Source organism: Mytilus californianus, unplaced genomic scaffold, assembly GCF_021869535.1.
Source record: "Mytilus californianus isolate M0D057914Y unplaced genomic scaffold, xbMytCali1.0.p SCAF_65, whole genome shotgun sequence".
Taxonomy (NCBI): Eukaryota; Metazoa; Mollusca; class Bivalvia; order Mytilida; family Mytilidae; genus Mytilus; species Mytilus californianus.
Window position 1 is genome coordinate 772,164 of NW_026262718.1, and position 22,844 is coordinate 795,007.

Below are 22,844 nucleotides of genomic sequence, written 5' to 3' on the forward strand. Positions count from 1 at the left end.
TACATGTTAAACTATATTTTCAAAAGTCGATTGAAAACGGCGGATAGAAAAGTTATATTGAAGATCTAAAAACCGATATACTTTGTGACGTCATCTAACGAATTTCACGATATTGTTAAGTTTCTCTCTAAGAATATAATGCACTGACGATTTTGATACAATATGGTCCGAAATTAATTATTATGGTGTTATTAACTGGCTGTTTCTGTATTGGACCTGTTATACTAACATTTATTCAAATAGAAAACTCTTGAAAAACACTTTTTCTCACAACAATATTTATTTATCAGAATTAGAGCCCTAAAGAAATCACTGCAAACACACTACTTTTCTTTTACAGTACATTTTATACCCCTACCCCTGTTTCTTTTTTTTTAAGAATTTGAAAACAAGACTGTTATTATTGTCAGCTTACCCAAAGTGCATGCTTTCTAACATGAAATGTCTAGAACCTGTTTGAAACTATTCTGATAACAATATGAAAGCATTTCAGAATACTATAAATGTAAAGTTTAGTAGTTAATCATTCCAACATTCAAGATTATATAACGTATCAAATCCTGCCTTTGTCTCCAGTCCACATCTTACTGTATGCCTATTTGTCAATAAAAGTTCTCAATTTCTGCCTCAAATGGTCAGTATAGAAATCTTGTTACAACAATATTATCTCTAACCATATATCTAACATACTTTAGCTAATATATGAACTAAAAGTATTTAAACAAAGCCATATTTTCAAAAGTTGTATGTATGAAGTGACCAGTCTGATGCATGAATTCACTAAATGTTTTATAGAACTGACTGCTAACATCTGTTTTTTGCATAATTTCAAAGCACAGTTATTTTATTCTGTAGAAAAGACCTTTAAAATAATAAATTCATAGCATTTACAAGTTACATTATCTGTTTTATGACCCAGGGGGTAGGCATTTTTCTCTGTTTTTTGCCACTGGGGCCTCAAATATGATAAATGATTCTGCTGTTTCTGTGAATATGGAATATTTAGTACATATTTAGGATAGAACACACTATTGTTAGTTTTATTTAGGTATTTTTGTATCTCTAGCTTGTATTTTTTTATGCCGCGATCACAAAAAAACACATTTAGGTGTTACGGCTTATTTTTGGGTTATCGACGGGACAAAAACACCCCAACAACAAAATTCATGAAGGATCTATGAGTTTTAATGACTGCGAAGAGTAAATATAAGCACTTATAAACAATTTAAATTACAAATATACATATATTATGAATTTATTTTGCATTCAGGTCTTTAAGTAAACTAAGCATACTGTAAACTGTGAATTTATGATGAGTCATTATAGTTAAAGCCCAGGATTTTCTCAATCTTCATGAAATATTTATAAAACTTTGTTTTTGAGATAATTTCCTTTAAATCTTTGAGATAAACCAGATTTGGTGAAATTCTATATGTTCTCTTTTTTTACCCAATATAGGTTGCAATTCCGTAAATATACAATTCAATTTCCCATAGGAACTCTCTTTGAGGTTAAAACTGTGCTACTTTAACTATGAAGATTCGTAAAAAATTATATCCTAGAACTGAAAGTTGATATGCACTACATATTATTCAAAGGTCAAAATATAGGGCTGTGCGGCATATTTTCAACATTTAAATGCCCTGAATTTCTAAGAGTTTAAACTTATAATAAAATTCTGTACTACCCCTACCTTCACTTCAGGTCTTCCTCAGAATTAAATTGTCGGCGCTACCATGTGTTTCTATGCTGGTAACATTTCCAAGTTATGTCTATATGAGATGAAACACAGAGATCATATCTGGGAACCAGTACGTAAACAAAACAAAATATCTATGAATATTTTATATCTCCCCAAAAGAGGCGTGAGTTGTGAAACAGCTGTATTTACAAAGTGCAACCTATAAATTCAAGGTAAGCTGTATTGGACCCGAGACTCAAAGAGTCGAGGGCCAATACATCTGATCGAGAATCTATAACAGCGTCAATACAGAAACAACCAGTTCATAACAATTTTATTAAATAATTTTAATTCTTTGATAAAAATTAGAAACTTACCGTGAAGAAGATACAGAAATTCATATCTGAACTTGTCTTTGCGCAGTCACGATGGATATTTTGTCAACATTGATGTAATTCATGATTTCTCGTCCAAGTACTTAATCTCATGCTATTACAATTCATTTTATCTAGCAAATATTATGCAGCTTGGAAGAATAAATCAGACAGTTTTAACATTGAATCGTCTGCATTCTGATGATAATTGATCAACGGAAATGAAACAGTGATAATAATCGAAAGTTTTACTCGAAAAGGCTGTGAAATATTTCCGTTTCAAGACGTTAGAAAACACAGAACTTCTCTAAACTTTTTTTATGTTATTTTAAGTTTAAAAAATATGATACAAATGCATTTTATGCAGAACGAAACGTCCAAAGTTAAGTAAGCTTAGGCATAAGAAAATTGAAACCGGACGTGAACGTTCCGTATTAACCCATTGGCCAATACGGCTTTTTTCCGTATTGGACCGGTCCGAAAAGCAATATGAACTTTTGATTTATATCAACAGGGCAACGTCATCAGTATTCCATATGCTGATTTATCCGTATTAGGGCTGATTTGCTCATATCAGTTAATAAATAACAATTATAGCCTTTCCATGAGGTCAATACAGGATATATCGACCTAAAGAAGTATATTGACCTCTGGCTTCGTCCCCAGTCAATATACTTCTTTCAGGTCAATATATCCTTATATTACATATGGTGTAGCATTCTACTTTTTTCATTGGTTATTACGATCACATGTTTCAAAGGTTATTTTATGCATCTGAAGCCTTGTTTCTATTTTTAAGTATATTGACGCTATGTTTCTATTTATATGTTAGTACATTGACGGTCAATATTAAAAATCTTGCTAAATTTAGATCCGGATAAAAACCGTTCCGTTCCGAAATTACTCTATGTCATGACGTCACACATAACAATCACGAGAGAAGCACCGCAGCAGTCGAAAATTATATAATTTGAATTCTTATTTGTTATAAACAGAAAAAAAAATAAAATATGTTATGTGTTTGTTTACAATAAACAATGATAAAACAAGTTCATCTTATTTATTGATATTTTCAATGGCATGTGAAAAATCTTGCAAAATACAACTCAAAAATACGCAGAAAGAACATTGAAGTCCATTTCCCTAATACATTATTTACACATGTAATATAAAAATTAAGGACTTTTCACTCAGTCAATACGATATATATGGACCTGTTAGATTATATTGTGTCCTCGGTCAATATAATATGAACATGTCCATATATAACATATTGACCTCGCCAAAAGTCCATAATTGATAAGTATCAACCTCAAACAAAGGCTATAATTGTATATATAGTTGAACATGTGGCTCTTTCTAAACGAATCAATTTAGTTAGAATATATCATTTGTTTACCCACCAGCTTACAACATACATAAATGTTTATGGAATTCGAAAATGTGATAACATGTGATTTTTTTTTAATTTTCCCTTTTTGTGCGTTCCCGTGCGTGCGAGTCACAAGTAGTTCCTATCAAACTAACTTAACTTGAGGCAGGAGCCTGTAGTTCATTGGTTGTCAATGGTTCATGTCTATCATATTTGTTTTTCGTAAATCGTAAATTTAGCAATTGTTGACGCCAACAACGACGACGCCATATTTTAGGTCATTGTCCTATAATTATTGGCTCTTCTGTATTTTTAAAGTTATGGTGTATTTATTCTTGGGATAACTTCTCTTATGTGTGCCACATCATTCTCTCAATTTTAGGACAGTTTATTTACTAAAATTTTAATAGGACGCAGACCACCTATTCTTGGCCCTCATTCCTGTCCACGTTAAATTTTTCACTTCAAAACATTTTATGGAAGAGGGATCAATATACCTATATTTATACATCAGACCGTACTGCACGGTTACCGGAATTTTGAAGACACCAAACCAGTCACTTCATATCTGAGAAACAGGCTATATATGCTCTCAATTTTAGAATTCAATCATACATTTTTGTATTATTTAAAATTATCAGTAAATTGTGTGCTCTACAAGGATCACCAGTCCTTCACCTTTCATCTGATACTTTAATTACTGAAATATATGCTACATAGTTTCAGATTTACACCTGTGCGTAAGAACTACTTCGTTTTAAATATGTACTACTTTCCAGTATGTTCTTTTTCGACCGGGCCCGATTGGGTGGTGTTACATCTAACAAAGTCTATCCAAATTATTTTTGCAAAGAATTTCGCTTAAGCCGGTGCTAGGGACTGTCTTAAACTTGCAGTGAGGTGAGAGTTTTTTAGCTCCGTGTTGAGGTCTCAATGTGACTTTGAGATGAAGAACAGCAATAAAAGCGCTGTTCCTTTGCTTTTTGTATGTTTTTTTGTTGTGCATTTACTGATTTTGTGTCATGGATGGATACCCCATATCTTTTGTTTTTCTACTATAGCATGTTATATGAGCTTTGTTGCTATCGAAACAGTTTAGTTGGTCACCACCTACGAAATTAAAAACCAACGGTCTAATCTATATAAAAAAACGAGAAACTAGTAACATATATGAACCACATCAACAAACGACAACCACAGGCTCTTGACTTAGGAAAGGTGCATACAAATGTACCGGGTTTTAACGTTTTAACAGGCGCAAACCTACACCATAACATGAAACAGTAGAGTAACATTACAACATAGAAAGACACACTATAAACACAATTGAAATGGCTTAACTCGATCAAAAAGACATATTAACAAAAACAAGTAAATATACAATGAACGAATAAATTAGATCTATGACACAATATAAATACAATTATGATAATAAAAAAAAACGGGATGTAAATCAATGTCAAAAAGACAACTCTACCCTGAGACAAAATGGCGTTAAATATAATAATGTACACAGGTAAATTTGAATATAATAATTTTTGGTGTTAGGAGTACGGAAATATTTTTTACAAAATAAATAAACTTTTTGTTCATAGTACAGAAGTGAAAATTTATCGTCATACTAAATACTTATCAAAGGGGGTACAAAAAGGGGTTAAAAATAGTAAGACGAGATATAACACAAAATAAGTAAATATTGAATAACATAAATGGATTACAAATTGTGTCAACAGGTCAAATTAACACAAAAGTATGATTTGAGAGTACTCGCAGTTAATGAAAGCTAGTTAAAAGCCAAAAACAATTAATAATAAAAAATCATGCATCAGAGACTAAAATCAAATAACACACATCCCAGGGATTTAGTGTTTTAACGCCATAGACAGTCTAAGAAGACATGACTTGTGCAATGCCAAAATAAAAGTATCGACAGGCAGTAGGATTGTTAGGATTTAACCTTATAATAAATACGTATCATGTTAAATATATATATATATATATATAAAGCATATATGTCACCAAATTCTTAATTAAAAAGTAGACATGAAAAACCATGACGAAAATCAGGACATTAACCATTCATATCATCCGAGTCAAACTAGTTTGTGAGTGCGCAATAAGACAACGTTACTGCGAGAAAGCATGCACTTTTCTTCAAAATGTAAGCCAACTTAAAAAATAAACATATTTTGCCTATTAAATTGGCTTAAATTTTAAGACGAATAATGCGATATCGCACACCTTAAGCGGAAGGCGGGATAAAACGTGCGTCGTTAGTAACGCTATAGAGTTACAGCAAGAAAGGAAAAGTGGGTACATAACCGAAAAATTACTTCTTGTGGTTTATCATGAATCAAAGCAAGGAGGCCTTTGGTGTCTCAAAACTTCAAAGAAATTATCAAAATGACTCCTAAACTTCACCTTTTTACTACTGTTACTGTTTCAGACACGCCAGAGATGGTACAAATAAACTCCAGGATTAAATTTTTGTACGCCAAAGATCGCTTTGTCTACAAAAGACTCATCAGTGACGCTCAAATAGATATAAGAAGATGTGGTATGAGTGCCAATGAGACAACTCTCCATCCAAGTCACAATTTGTAAAAGTAAACCATTATAGGTCAAAGTACGGCCTTCAACACGGAGCCTTGGCTCACACCGAACAGCAAGCTATAAAGGGCCCCAAAAATAACTAGTGTAAAATTATTCAAACAGGAAGACAAGATGCTTGAAAATGAAGATACTAAAGTGTCCACTCCCTCATGCAAAGGTGATGGATTTGGCTATAATTGTTAAGTCTTTTTTGGTCATATAACTCTTCAACTGTTGTTGTCTTTATACATCATTGGCTTTCAAATATTCGGCTATGGACATTCCTGATGAATGTTAATCTAGAAAAGCGCTTCGGAAGCATGCAATTTATAGTGTTTTTTTTTTTAATATTCTAACTTGTAATGACACACTATTTGTTTCACTTGGTGGTCCTTTTATTGGTGATAGTCGATTATTTTTTTTATTAGTAAGATGCAGACTTCTTACACGTCTGGCGTATCAAATTATAAGCCTGGTACCTTTGATAACCAATTTCAATATTTGAAAAGTGTTGTATTTGTTGCTCGCATCGCTCCCACTGAAAATTAAATAAATACTATATACTTGATACGCTTTTACTGCTTATACAATTAAAGCTTGGATATTACTTTTTGTAAACTTTTCGTTTAACGCTCTTAAAGTTTCACGTTTCCAAACTTTTGGTATCGATGGTGAACGTATCTGATGAAGGATATTCCATAAACATTTTTTTTATGTTGAATATTTTAAATATCGAATCGACATCGTGGTTGATTTAGGTTAATCATTTTCGCCAAAAGGATTGCTAAGATATCTCATTGCATAAGTTTCAGTTTTGGGGTAAAGATTGCATGATGGTACTGACTTGATATCTAAATCTTTTCAATGTTTATCACTACCCATGATAGTTCAACCAAATAGTGCAGTAAAGTGATCATTCTTTAGATCCTATCTAGTCAATTTCACACAATTTATTAGCGATATGTTATACTTAGATATTCAAGTTGTAATATAATGGGTATTTGAATTTCAATACTTTTCAAGAAAACTTTTCTATATTGAAATTACATAAGAAATTCATGGTGTACGAATCTGTTAATTAAATAGACTCAAATGTACAATCATGAACAAAGGAAGATAACTTCAACTCAAATTTGGCCTAACAAATTACAATTCAATGTTTTATTTTATATTCACAAAATTGCAATATGAAAGTAATCTTTACCCTTCTTTGCTCACAAGCACTTTGATTTTGCACAAGGGGTGTATATATCAAGTTGATACATCATACGAGAGCTAAGGAGTCTTCAGGGTGTTGTTTGAAAAGGATTGCTGCTTTTATGGGAGTTATAATTTATTGATTTTATTTCTTCAAACATTTAAATGATGTACTGACTTTATATCTAAATCTTTCCAATGTTTATCACTACCTTTGATATGTCAAACAAAATAGTGGAGTAAAGTGATCATTCTTTAGATCCTATCTTGTCAATTTCACACAATTTATAAGTGATATGTTATACTTAGATATTCAAGTTACAATATAATGAGTATTTGAATTCCCATACTTTTCATTTCCATACTTTTTAAGAAAACTTTAAATTTCTTTATTGAAATCTACATAAGTAATTCATGGTGTTCGAATCTGTTATAAAAATAGACGCAAATGTACAATCATGAACAAAGGAAGATAACATCAACTCAAATTTGACCTAACGAATTATAATTCAATGCAATGTTTTATTTTATATTAAAAAAAAAATGCAATATGAAAGCAATCTTTACCCTTCTTTGCTCACAAGCACTTTTATTATGCATAAAGGGTGTATATATTATACGAGAGCTTAGGTGTCTTCAGGGTGTTGTTTGAAAAGGATTGCTGCTTTTATGGGAGCTATAATTTATTGATTTTATTTCTACAAACATTTGAATGAAAATCATTATTTATTTTACTTTTTACCGAGTGTCTTTCACAGATAACCATGGATAAGATAAAAAAAAAAAAGATACAAGATAAAAAGGGGGTAATCAAAATTCGTAAATTTTATAAAACAGACAGCGCCACCATGGCCAAGAAGAAAAACGACGAAAACATAAACAACAAACAACAATAACATAAATTTATCAATCTCATAATTTGCATATACTATTATTGACAGGTGGTGTTGTCGCTGGATTAGGTGGAGCCACTGTTGGGGGGTCATTTATTGCAGATAACGTTCTGTCAAAAAAAACAAAGACAAACGCAGAGGTCGAATTGGCAAAATATTCCTCAGGAATTAAATATATCAAAGAAAGATGTTTGGAACTAGGGCAAAAGTTGAAAGACATTGGAACATTAGAAAAGAAATTTCCGGAATGGGTACGCTTTTGGATGCTTTTCGCACATGGACAAGCATCAGACATTAGCAAATTAAACTGGACAACCACCGAAGAACTCATAAATACAAGTATAACAAATGTTGAATCAGCTGCAAGATTTGTTGGTGGAGGAGTTGGAGCTGGAATCAGAATTACCGGTGCTGCTTTACGAGTAACTGGAACTAGTCTGCACGTGCCCAGCGGTATTATTGGCGCCCTGATGATTCCGTTTGATATTTATACGTTAGTAGACTCTGCTTTTGACGTGCACAAGAAAAACAAACATAAAACTTCTAAATTAATCATCGACATATCTGAGGCAATTGCGGGTGAAATTCCGAAAAAAGAAAACATTGAAGAAATGATCAATTGCACAAAAAGCAATATTCAAGCATGATTCCTTTTTGAAAGTGTGTTAAGCAATTTTCATGAATAAAGAGTCAATTTCCAGAGGACATAAGATTGGGAAGATAACCACATTTTGAAATATTTTTAACGCATTTAACAATGTTTGATTGGTTCATCCAGATGTGCATTCCGTATGCATTTCAACTATTTCTTCTTTGTGTGATATGTTGTGTATCATAATGTTTTTTTTTTGTGCAGTAAATTTGATTAGTATGGAAATAGATTAATTAAAACTAAAATCAAACATGATTTCTGTAAACATGGCAATATAATATTTCAACAGACGGGACAAGGTACATTGACACGTTATTCCTAACCAGCTAAGCGATTTAAATCATATCCAGTAGTTAGTGTCAACGCCAGAATCAACAACAATTGTTATAAAACAACTAGCTATAGATGGACAAATGCATTCATATGGAGCAATGTAAATGTCTTTTATAAAATCAGGAACTGAAATACTGTTATACCATTAATGCATTCAACAACTAGTTAACAATTTAATATCAACCAAAATGTATTCATTTTGAATCACTTTCTTTGTAGTTCCTGTTCTGCTTTTCTGTGTAGGATTTTCAGTAATCTATGTGGCGTTCGGAAGGAGACTCAATTTCAAACGTTCTGGCACGCATTACGATTTTTATTTTATGAATCTTTAAAAACAAAACTATTGGAGAGGAGGTGATTCAGTACGACCAAATTGTTTTCCACATAAAACATTGACAAAAGGTTTTTGAGGCTAGAACTGGCGTTGGAAATTACGCCTACCGAGCTTCATCCCGTCGACTCATTTCAATGCAAAAAATCATAAAAACACTTTGTACTTGCATGTCACTTCATGTGTTTAATACTGCTTCAGTTGTTATCGTTCTTACCAAAATAAGTAATATAGTACAAATGTGCGTGATAATTGTACACTCTGTATTATCCCCTTGACCTATAAAAATTTTCTGATAAGTAAGTATGGATATAAAAATAAGAAGATGTGGTATAATTTCCAATGTGACAAATCTCCGACAGAGACTACATGGCATAGACGTTAACAACTATAGGTCACCGTACGGCCTTCGACAATGAGCAAAACCCATACCGCATAGTCAGCTATAAAAGGCACTGGAGCACTTTAAAAATTTCTTGTACTAGACAAAAATGTATTATTTCATAAAAATAAAAGCAATATGTAAAGCCTGGCTCAGAAACAAATATTTTGCCCTATTCCGTTTTTTTTTCGTGAAGCAAACTATATTGGAAATAACAAATAGACTTATCCAATAAATCTGATGAATGAAGTAGAGTTCCATCCTATAAGATACAGAAATTAATTTTAGAATTGCTTTAATGAAAAATAAATGGAAACGCATGTGACATCTACGAAATACAACCATTTAAACATCGTTTAATGAGAGTGCATAATTTAGGATTTTATGCATCGTATATACGTGTTTTACTCAAATTATAGTATGGAGCTTCGAGACATTTGTAAACTTTTTAAATTATAGACTTTCTATCATTTTTATATATTTAGGCTACAGCTTGATTTTATAACATTAAACACTCACAGTAATAAAAATGAAATATATCGGTCCCGTGAAATACCTTTCTAATGAGTCATAACAACAGAGTATGTGTGTTCGAAAAACAAACTTTTACTAAGAGTACTTGACGACAGACTTTACAAGTGGAACTTTAAAATGCATAACTTTAAAAAAAAACATCATTTGGTGTATGTTATCTCAGTTATTAGTCATTAACCTCTGAACATTTTTAGTCTGCCTTTCGACGAAATTTTTTATTAGACTTTTTAACTGTTTTTGAACTTGCGAAAATTCACCCTGACAACCGATCGGACAATAGTTTTTAAGGTTCATCAAAAGGAATTAACAAAATATGGCCTTGTTTACACCATAAAATCTACTATGAGTACAGACAAAATGATCCATCTAGGAAAGTTTTAAGGCATGGCAGGATATATAAAAGTTTTATGTAGTCTATGTTTCAGAAAATTAAAAACTTACCTAGATTTTGATATACATTTTTTCCAGTCTGCAGAAGATAGCAAAATAAACAAACACATGAGTTTCATTTGATACGGTCCACACAGTTACACAGTTTAAATCAACTATTGTTTGCAGATGTCTATTGTCCATCTATTATCCATTTTTTAAATAAAAATCAAGACTACTCACAACATTTATTATATGAGGGGAGCTTCTCGAACTTTCCCAACTTAGTTTATTTTGGCACCTTCTGCAGGAATAAAAAAAATGATTAGCAAAATCCAGACAAGTTTATATATTTTTGAAACATAAAATGCATTTAAAATTTAATTATCTAGTTCTTGTCATGCCTTAAAACTTTTCCAGGTGCACAGGTGTGTTTGTGATCAGAGTAAAATTTGTGGTGTAAATACGGCCATATTAGCCAAAAGGTTATGATAAACCTTAAGTTGACTAAATGCAGAAAAGTATATTAAATGTTGCTCAATAGTTTGTCGATACATTATTCTTTTAAAAAACAACTGGCATATAAGGATCGTAAAGGTGCTATTTGGATAAATTTATCGGTTTTCCAGAGCTAAATTGGCAGCGCGTCATCCCTACAATGGCTTCCATTTTTACGATTGTAAAAATAAGCTGGCGTAATGCCGACATAATTTTGACGAAGTAGAGTCCTGACTTCTATGTCTTCATGCCACTTTATCATAGGTTTTTATACCAGTCCACTTTATCAGATGTTTGTTTACCACTGTTACTAAAATACTATATATACAAATGTAGATGTAAGACATATTGCCCACAAAATATGGTGGGATGGAGTATTTAACATATACTCTGTATGTTTCTTAACATCTGCACAAAAAGTTTAAATAGATCAGAAGCAGCAATTGTTAGAAACGCCACTTAATTCACAAAATCAAGCGTAATATATTTTGTTATATCCTTTTAACTTGATCAAGTTTACAAGTGTTTCTTAATTTTTATAATTTGTGTCTATTACTGTATTATGCAATTTCTCATGATTCATCTTGAAAAATAAAAAAATGTCATCAAATTAACTGAAAGACTGAAAATGACTTAATGCGTTATTGTGCAGACTTATCAGATGATGTTAAGATCAAAATGATCGTTACAGACTAAAATTAATTTACTAGTGAATATGCGTTTTTAAATAAAAAAAAACTCTCATCCACTCAAATGTACGGTTTTTATTGTCGAGCCTGCGACTTTTGTCACAGAAAGCTCGACATAGGGATAGTGATCCGGCGGCGGCGGCGGCGGCGGCGGCGTTAGCTAACTTCTTAAAAGCTTTATATTTTAGAAGGTGGAAGGTCTGGATGCTTCATACTTTGTATATGGATGCCTAATGTTACGAAGTTTCCGTCAGTCACATGTCCAATGTCCTTGGCCTCATTTTCATGGTTCAGTGACTACTTGAAAAAAAAGTTCAGATTTTTTGTAATGTTAAATTCTCTCTTATTATAAGTAATAGGATAACTATATTTGGTATGTGCGTACCTTGCAAGGTCCTCATGCCCGTCAGACAGTTTTCACTTGACCTCAACCTCATTTCATGGATCAGTGAACAAGGTTAAGTTTTGGTGGTCAAGTCCATATCTCAGATACTATAAGCAATAGGTCTAGTATATTCGGTGTATGGAAGGACTGTAAGGTGTACATGTCCAACTGGCAGGTGTCATCTGACCTTGACCTCATTTTCATGGTTCAGTGGTTATAGTTAAGTTTTTGTGTTTTGGTCTGTTTTTCTTATACTGTATGCAATAGGTCTACTATATTTGGTGTATGGAATGATTGTAAGGTGTACATGTCTAGCGGGCAGGTGTCATCTGACCTTGACCTCATTTTCATGGTTCAGTGGTCAAAGTTAAGTTTTTGAGTTTTGGTCTTTTTTTCTAATACTATATGCAATAGTTCAACTATATTTGGTGTATGGAAATATTTTATGATCTATTTGTCAGTCACGCAGGTTTTATTTGACCTTGACCTCATTTTCAAGGTTCATTGCTCAGTGTTAAGTTTTTGTGTTTTGGTCTGTTTTTCTTAAACTATAAGCAATAGGTCAACTATATTTGTTGTATGGAAGAATTGTTAGCTGTACATGCCTGCCTAGCATGGTTCATCTGACCTTGACCTCATTTTCATGGTTTATTGGTCAATGTTTAGTTTACTTGGTTAATGTTAAGTTTATGTGACAGTTGTAATAAAGCTTTATATTTAGGACTATCAACATAATATCAATGATTAGTAAAGAAGGCGAGACATTTCAGCGTGTGCACTCTTGTTCAAAGTGTATTTACTTATTGCTATCTTCTTTTATCTAGCTGAAAAAATTTCACAAAATATGACAAGAAACAATAAAATACTTTTTTACCTCATAACTCATGGTTCCAACAGAAATTGACATCACCATGACAAAAACGAAAGACGGTGAAACGACCAAAGACTGAGCAACCCCAACCCCATCAAAACTGATATCGTGATAAGAAAGATTCAATTTAGAGTGACAAGTTAGAATTGCAAAATCTCTTAACAAAGTGGACAACATTGGTCAAATCAAATAAGACAAAACGATTCTACGGAGCCCCCAATTAAAGTTGTGCGCACAAGTTTAAAAGTTGCGCGCACAAGATTTAAAGTCGCGCGTACAAATATTATACATTTCATCTTTGGCATTTATGGGGCTCCGTATAATTCCTTGTTAGATTTGATTGAGTGTTGTCAATTTGTCAGCCTTCTGGCGAACTGTTACCGCAGATTTGCCGCAAACAAAGCGGTAAGGTTGCGGCAAATAGTTTGCGGCAACTTCACCGCGACCCTTTACCATGCAAAAGTCTGCCGCAAAATTTGATAGCCTTATTTAGTTTGTGTCAAACTTCTGGCGACTATTTGTGGTGAACCTCTGGCGAACTTGATAGCCTTATATAGTTTCTGGCGAACTTCTGGCGACTTTTTGTGGTGAATTTCCGGCAAACTTTGATAGCCTTATATAGTTTGTGGTGATCTTCCGGCAAATCAAATATGCTAATGATGCCTTGTGGCAACCTTTCTGTTAATTCTTTTTCAAAACTGTACGTCTCATTCAAAACACATGCATGCACATAGGGATCAAATTTGAATTGTATTAACTATTATGACCAATAATTTTATTTACCTGCTGATCAAAATTTTATTTTTAAAGAAAGAGAGAAATATAAATTGTGACCACAAAAAAAACCAACAGAAAACTAAATATATATATTTTAGAGGTATATCTATTAATTTACTCAGTGCAGAATTCAGAATGAGTTGATTAATTTCTTAACAGATTCATATGTATGAAAAAATCAAGAACAAATCTGTTTTTATAATGGTCAATTATAAAGAAACTGGGATTTAGGCATGACAACATTTATACTTTATATACCAATTAAGCGTAAAATTATATAAAATATTAATCAAATGTGGTTTAACAATAAAGTATTACAATTTTTTTTACATATAGTCATATTTTTTTAATTTGATCTCAGATTTAAGTTTTATTTTTCTGTAAACATTCATGAAAATGTTCACAATTTTAAAAAGGAGAAATAAAATTGTATTTACACATTTTTTTTATGTTAATGCATATATAAAATTGCAGATTAGAAGACAAATCCTGCAAAACATCATTATACACAAAGTTTAAGTTTACAACTGTAATGATATTTCTAAGGCCAGTAAGGGAGTAACACAATTGTTATTTTCAAAAATGGGGGTTCTTTCACATAAATTTTGTACCAATAATAACGAATTAACATGCAAAAAAATGACTTACAGAGAGATGATCAATGATTCATTGCCTATTCCAGGAATTGAATCATATATAACACAAAAATCTATTATATATAAAATCCATTTCCTTTTTACATGAAAACACCAACATTATAACTTCCCTCCTATTTCAAATTTAAAGAAGCAGGAAGTTTGTTTTAGTGCATGGAGCATACTCAGTATTGGATATAAGCTACATTTAACGGTAAAGGCATGCTATAAAGTTTGCGGCGAAGTTCCAGCAAACTTGGGGCCTACTGTAAAGTCTGTTTACAAAGTTCCTTCAATTTTAAGAAAGGTGAGAGCTTGCGGCAAACTTGCGGCAAACTTTTACATTTGTTCGCCGAAAGGTCGCTGCTAGCGGCGAACACTGGTGAACGACTTTCAGGTCTTCTGGCGAACTGAAACGATTGCCGCAAATTTTCTGCAAACTTACCGCAAGGTTGCAGCAAACTTTCTCTTTTCATAAGGGACATCTTTTATATTTAGATCAGATGGAAATCTGCAGAATCGATTTTCACAACGAAAAACTCAAACCAATTACAAGCAGATCTCGTAGACAGGTTAGTCCTGTTTATTCAGTTATATTCCATTTCGTGGAGTAGCAATGATTTACTACAATATTGTGAGACTGACCCTTGCTTGTTCTCCCCTACATTTGTATACAATATATAAGGATCGTATAATATGATATTAGAATGTTAATAACTTACATTTAATTTCATATTTATCTAAATCAAAGATAATTACAAAAAAGTAAAATCACAAAAATACTGAACTCCGAGGATTTCAAAAAGGAAAGTCCCTAATCAAATGGTAAAATCAAAAGCTCAAACACATCAAACGAATGGATAACAACTGTCATAAACCTCTCACTTGTATGACAGTCGCATCATATACGACGGCTAAAATTGAATTGGATCAAACCTATACACACTTGTATAGTGTTTCATTTAAATTTGCTGTTATATTATTTCTAAATCATTTAAAAATAAAGAAGGCATTTCCCTCATGCATAGCCCTGATTCCCTGTCGTCCTGGTTTGGGTTAATATTGATCCTTTCTTGTTTAATCAGCTTTTCAACGTTTGCATTAGGTTTGGAACTTTCAAAACGTTTGGCCTGGAGTATCAACGAAAAGACATAATTGTCGAAATCACATCTGGTGCAATAAATCAAATTGATACCGTTTATGTTATTACTTCTTTGAAAGAAAAAAAGAAAATTTTCAATTATCCAAATATAAATTAACTGTCAATTGAAATTTCTGGAAAAGATTTATTTAAACAATCTATTATATTTAGAGACAGCAGTCTACATTTGTAATCAACCGATTGTGTCCTTACTGTGACCGAGTCTAGACTTGCTAGGTTATACATGTAAAGCATGAAACACTTTTGTTATCAATACACCTGTTTGCCAATTGCCAGTAGCTCATGAACTTCTTGCTTTTGGTTCGTGTGTTCAAAATAGATTGGTAAAGTATGTTGCTTCTCATTAACCAGAGGTTCAAATAATTTCATTGAAAGATAAAGCACAAATGGAAGTAATTGGGAGAAACAAAGAAGGAAATAAACTAGTCTAAGAATTTATAGAAAATACACTGCCTTGTATCATACAGGAAGCATTTCAACAAGACTTCAAGTAGTTCCTCTTTTTGTAATTAAAAAAATGTTATCTTTCAAATTGGAAATGGGGCTATCTATATCATTTAATGGATAACGTTGTACTTTTTTATTAGCTTTATTTGGTAGTATTCCCTCGTCTGAATGTACATTTACTCAACGAACTTGTACAATTCCTTTTACTAGAATCTCGCCATCCTCCTTAAGAAGTAATGGTGGCCATACACAATATTCAATTCTTTTTCCTCCCTTGGTAAATTCTCTATATAAATCTTTGTCAACGACTGATCCTTTCGGTGGTTCTTTGTCTAAACACAATGGGGGCTCCTCTAAGGTCATACACCAGCATAAGTATACACATTTACCGTAAAAAGGAGTATCGTATATTTGTTTAAGTAACTTGTCCTTTTTAAATGAACACTTGGTCAGCTCTGATTGAAACTTGTCCATCTTTGGTATGTTCTAAGGTAGAAAAATAAAAATCATGTGTACGAATCATCAGGAAGAGATATAGATCAATTAGTATTCATTCACAAAATTTCCATAAATGTTATGTGAATAAATACGAGTTCTCTTTAAAACAAAATATTCGTATCTCAGGACATTCATAAGAAGATCAAGTTAAAATTTGATGCATTAAACAATCAATCATCTTATTTGAAGAATGATGTCATTATGTTTGCTCATTTTGACAAACTATAAGTTAATTTCAAGATGATAAATCACATTAAGAAAGTTTTGCAGTGTTCTTTTGTTTAGGGTTTTAGTGTTCAGTATTTTTTCTACAAAATACTCTCCACTGGCGCTGGAATCATACCAGAAGAAGGCCAGATTTGTAAGGAAGTTGAAGAGCTTTAAAAACAAATTAATTCAAAAAGAATTAATTGAAAATAAAAACATCGTTAAAGAGTGATACCTGTCTGATGTTTATGGCTGTATCAACTGCTATTCGTCTACGTAAATCCATTATTGCCTTAATATCTGTTAAAGGGAGCTGGAAGACGAAATGATATTATTAATAACATAAAAGCGTATTTCGTTAATTCATAGGAAACAAATGGCAAAAGAATAAAAAAAAATCACCTATTCTTAATAAGACGGAGTAAACAATCAAAACACTTCTTGGTTGATTTTTTTTCTAGCCATATTCAGTCTATAGGTTGCACTTTGTAAATACAGCTGTTTCTCAAACCACGCCTCTTTTGGGGAGATATATAATATTCATAGATATGTTGATTTGTTAACGTACTGGTTCCCATTTATGATCTCTGTGTTTCATTTCATAGAGACATCACTTGGGAATGTAACCAGTATAGAAAAACATGGTAGCGCCTAAATTTTAATTCTTAGGAGGTCCAAAAATGGAGGTAAGGGTAGTATAGAATTTTAGTATAAGTTTAAACTCTTAGAAGTTCAGGGCATATAAATGTTGAAAATATGCCGCACAGCCCTATATTTTGACCTTTGAATAAAATAGTAGTGCATATAAACTTTCCGTTCTAGGATATTATTTTTCACGAAACTTCATAGTAAAAGTGTCACAGTTTTAGCCGCAAAGGGAGTTCCTATGGGAAATTGCATTGTCTATATTTACAGAATTGCAACCTATATAGGGTTAAAAATTAGAACATACAGAATTTCACAAAATCTTGTTTATCTCAGAGATTTTGAAGAATTTTACTCAAATATGAAGTTTTATAAATATTTTATGAAGATTGAGAAAATCCTAGGCCTAAACTATGATGAGTCAGCATAAATTCACAGTTTACAGTATGCATTGTTTACTTAAATCCCTGAATTCAAAGTAAATTCATAATTTATGCCTATTTGTAATTTAAATTGTTTAGAAGTGCTTATATTTACTCTTCGCAGTCATTGCAACTCATTGATCCTTCTTAAATATTTTTGGTGGGGTGTTTTTGTCCTATCGATAACCCAAAAGTAAGCCGTAACACCTTAATGTGCTTTTTTGTGACTGCGGTATAAAAAGTACAAGCTAGAATTACAAAAAGACCTCAATAAAACTAACAATGGTGTGTTCTATCCTAAATATGTACCAAATATTCCACATTGCTAGAAACAGGGAAAAAATTTAGGAAATGTGAGGCCCCAGGGGCAAAAAACAGAGAAAAATGCCTCCCCCTGGGTCATAAAACAGATAATTTAACTTCTAAATGCTATGCTTTTATTATTTTAAAGGTCTTTTGTAAAGAAAACAATAACTATGCTAGGAAGTTATGTAAAAATCAGATGTAAGCAGTCATTTCTATCAAACTTTTAGTGCATTTATGCACCAGACTGATATCTTCATAAATACAACTTTTGCAAATATGGCTTTGTTTAAACACTTCTAGTTCATATATTAACTGACTTATGTTAGATATATGGTTAGGGATGATACTGTTGTAACATGAATTCTAAACTGACCATTTGAGGCAGAAATTGTGAACTTTCATTGACAAATAGGCATACAGTAAGATGTGGACTGGAGACACAGGCAGGATTGGATACTTTGTATAATCTTGAATGTTGGAATGATTACCTACTAAACATTACATTTATAGTATTTTAAAATGCTTTCAATTTGTTATCAGAATAATTTCAAACAGGTTTTAGACAGTTCATGTCAGAAAACATGCACATAGGGTAAGCTGGCAATAATTAAAGTCTTGTTTTCAAATTCTTTAAAAAATTGAAACAGGGGTAGGGGTATAAAATATACTGTAAAAGGAAACTTAGAGTATATGCAGTGATTTCTTTTAGACTATAATTCTGATAAATAAGTATTGTTGTGAGAAAAAGTGTTTTAGAGAGTTTTCTATTTGAATAAATGTTTGTATAGGTTGCACTTTGTAAATACAGCTGTTTCTCAAACCACGCCTCTTTTGGGGAGATATATAATATTCATAGATATGTTAATTTGTTAACGTACTGGTTCCCATTTATGATCTCTGTGTTTCATTTCATAGAGACATCACTTGGGAATGTAACCAGTATAGAAAAACATGGTAGCGCCTAAATTTTAATTCTTAGGAGGTCCAAAAATGGAGGTAAGGGTAGTATAGAATTTTAGTATAAGTTTAAACTCTTAGAAGTTCAGGGCATATAAATGTTGAAAATATGCCGCACAGCCCTATATTTTGACCTTTGAATAAAATAGTAGTGCATATAAACTTTCCGTTCTAGGATATTATTTTTCACGAAACTTCATAGTAAAAGTGTCACAGTTTTAGCCGCAAAGGGAGTTCCTATGGGAAATTGCATTGTCTATATTTACAGAATTGCAACCTTTACGATCATGCATGAGCTTATATAAACAGGTGTAACTTTAAAGCTATGGACATTGTCTAATCGATTAATAATAAAAGACGAGATTTAGCTCCAAAAGATGATATGTTGAATAAAATGCCATATAATATAGAATAACCTTTTATTAACTTTTTTTTATTAACCTGTTAAATAGAAACTATACCTTCACGTGATTTTCTCTTTGTTGAATAATTGTCTCGTATGGAATCACATCACATCACTTTATTTTGCAAATTTCTCTTTTCATCTGTATCGTTGCAAGAATATCTAGATTTTAGTCATAAACTCACCCTTCTGCCATTATTTGAGAGAAACACTGTGTCAATCAGATCTTGTAGTTGTTGCTCTTCTATATGTTTACATATTTTGTAACAAGCCTGGAATACACATACACATGTTTACATAGCACATTTCATTAACAAAGAATTAACAGAATATCGGAAATGCAGTACTAGTATGATTAAAGCAATTGAAAACAAATTTAGTAAGCATGATAATTGAAAATACGCATTTATTTACCCAAAATATGCAAAATTGTTAGAATTTTGTAGTCAAAAGTGTATTGTTCAGCAACGAACAGCACACGGTAGTAAAATCTTCCTCAATATTAAAAAAGACGAGTCATTGCAACATAAAATAAACTTTGATAAAAACACCTTCAAAACTTCCCCTTAGTATACATGTACAAACAACAACAAAAATCGCATAGGAAATATACTCATGTATTGTATTTGGTAAAATAATTTAAATTCTAAGTAATACATATTTCATATTTTATGGCTTTAAACTTGGTAAAACACAACAAATGATAAAGCTAGTTTACCTTTATGACTATGTATAGATGTTTTATAACGAGGTCCATAGCCCATCGTTTTCCAGACTGTGTAAGCATGTCCAAGGCATCACTCCATTCGTTATCATACAATTTAGAGTACATGTAAATAATGCTGTTTGGTCTACTACTCTTCTGTGATATGGGAGGTAACTCGCTGACTTTGTCATGGATAGTAGTTGAAACAGTTTCTGCTATGCTGTGGTTGGCTACAGTTTCAATAGACATCCTGTGGAATAAAAATGGTAATGCTGAAACTTTTCATGGAATATCAAAGAAATTAGTCAATACAGTTGAAAGGAGAGAGATGATCTAATCTATAATATAACCTCTCTTGGGAATTTTAAACGCATAACAGATGGCGGCTTTTCAAACTTTTTGGAAAATGAACGTTCTTTCTGTGTTATGTCTAAATAACAGATATATTTGTGTAGTAATAACTGCTTTACGTATTTGGGCGCCACAGAAGTCTTTTTAAATATAAACTCGCGTCTGTCGTACCAAATTATAAGTATGTTACATTATACCTTTGATGGGTTATTGCTTTAGTCTATGATTTGTTGAATTTTTGAAGTACGTTTTAGGAAAGTTGTGGTACCAATATTCAAGTTTATTTGGATAAGTCATACCTAATTATATACACTTTTATATTCATTAAGTTTTTATTCATGTATTTGAGTTTTGACTGTTCATACTGTAGGGATGAACAGTGTAAAAAAGGCGCCAGTCCACTACTGGTAACATCTTTTGCGTTAAATCATTAATTCGTTTTAACTCGAGGATTGGAACATTGTTCTATATGGTGATTGTTTACTTTTGTGCTTTTTCTCTTTGCTTCTTTTATGACGGGTTTGTTATCATAGATATATTTATGGAATAATATATTTTAAAAAAAAATCCTGAAAGGTAAAATGTATTCATAAAATTAATATAGTACAACGATTTGAGTTGATTCAAAACAGATAGTTGCCTAATTGATGTCTGTGAACATATCATTTTAATTAATATATATTTATTTACCTTGTTTGGATACTTGTTGTGTCATCAGTGTTGTTTTGGAGGTCTTCAAAGGATCCCATATCAGTACTTTCAACATTCAGTCTACAATATACACTTGTTACTTATTGCAGATCATGTATAACGTTTATTGATAATGTCAATGTGTACATAATACATGTTATTATATATAAAATACAATTGTTAATTCTAATAAATTAAAAAGAGTATGTATTATGCCTGTGGTTGTGTTTCTATATTTCTTTACTGTTTAGTATAATTGTCTACTAAAAACGGAAATTTTGCCGGTGTAGAATATGCCTTTTACGAATAAAGTTATTTTAATCTTTAACTACTACTCCGATGTTAAATGTACATGTTAAGTATTTTTGAAATTGAGTTTTCACTTTTAATGAAACTTATTCAACGAATATGCAATCCTGAAGATACATCTAAATCATATGATAAGATCAGCTAGTGAAAATTGCCAATCAGCATTAATTCTGTGTTAATTGTTAAGACGCTTTGTATACACTGGGTGTCGATTTGAGCTTGACTGATTGGAAAATTAATGTTTGCTTAATGTCCAGTGGCAAATATTTCATGCAGTTTCAGGACGAAAACAAATTAACAATAAATACAAAAGATATATCATGTAATAGCAGTTGACTGGTATAAAGGGCGGGAAAGTTGAAAGGCCACTGGAAAATGAGGGTTTTTGGATATGGACCTTGCAACAGGCCACGAACGGATCCCTCAAAGAAGTGTTGCAATGGTTCTTAACGTGCAGAGTGGTATAGGATTTCACTTCCCCATTCTAACGGGGTGTGGTTGTGTATTTTTACATCCCACACAACCAAACGGTCGCCCAACATTGGCAAGAGTTTAACTGCTGGTCGGAAGATGACCAAAGAATGGTCATTTTTCTATTCCCCAGTCTTCATTGTGGTTAGAGCTTGAAATATTGTTCGGAAACTTAATTTGTGTATTGACGAAAAACGTATGTGAATCTTATTGTCTTTAAGAGTACCTTTTTTTGAATTATTGGACTACCACTGTCTCCCAGAGATATATTCTATAGCCTTAATTTGAATATCTGAATGAAAGATAGGGCGTACATTACGTTAATGCTTCAGTAACCTTACAACACAATACATCAACAGTCATCTAGAGGACAATGCACAGTCTCGTAATATCGCATGAGTCATTTTATTTTTCATTCATCCTGTATATCTGATCATATCTAGAAATCATTGTTCACTTACATCTCGCTCTTCAGTTTTGAGAAGGAATGTCCAACAGATGAGATACTATGATAGAACTCTGATAATTCATCATCGTCCACCATTGGTTTTCTCAGAGCTTCCAATATATCATCCTCCTGCATCAAGGAAAACTTCATCACGTTTGTACAGTAGTTAGTTAGAAGGGATGTAGCATGCATCATTTCTTTTGTCTGTTTTCGAAGTTTACTGTAACAATAACACAGATAGGTATAACGTTTTCAAA

The 22,844-nt window shown here is 32.1% G+C and overlaps 2 protein-coding genes across 2 annotated transcripts in view; one reads left to right on the plus strand and one right to left on the minus strand.

Moving 5' to 3' along the window:
* The window catches only part of LOC127707338 (uncharacterized), a 43,126-nt gene extending 31,224 nt beyond the window's left edge, over nucleotides 1-11,902 (plus strand). Inside the window, exon 7 of the mRNA XM_052211851.1 lies at nucleotides 8,158-11,902. Within this exon, the coding sequence (XP_052067811.1) occupies nucleotides 8,158-8,756 (599 nt within the window). The 3' untranslated portion in view covers nucleotides 8,757-11,902. The remainder of the gene's footprint in view (nucleotides 1-8,157) is intronic.
* A 4,136-nt stretch (nucleotides 11,903-16,038) lies between these two features.
* Nucleotides 16,039-22,802, minus strand: LOC127707332 (uncharacterized). Its single transcript, XM_052211848.1, has 6 exons — nucleotides 22,601-22,802; nucleotides 21,360-21,440; nucleotides 20,331-20,568; nucleotides 19,798-19,884; nucleotides 17,115-17,192; nucleotides 16,039-16,660 (listed from the first exon to the last, which is right to left on the minus strand). Exons 1-6 carry the CDS (start codon nucleotides 22,780-22,782, stop codon nucleotides 16,355-16,357), a joined length of 972 nt encoding a protein of 323 aa, XP_052067808.1. The 5' UTR covers nucleotides 22,783-22,802; the 3' UTR covers nucleotides 16,039-16,354.
* Between the last annotated feature and the right edge of the window lie 42 nt (nucleotides 22,803-22,844).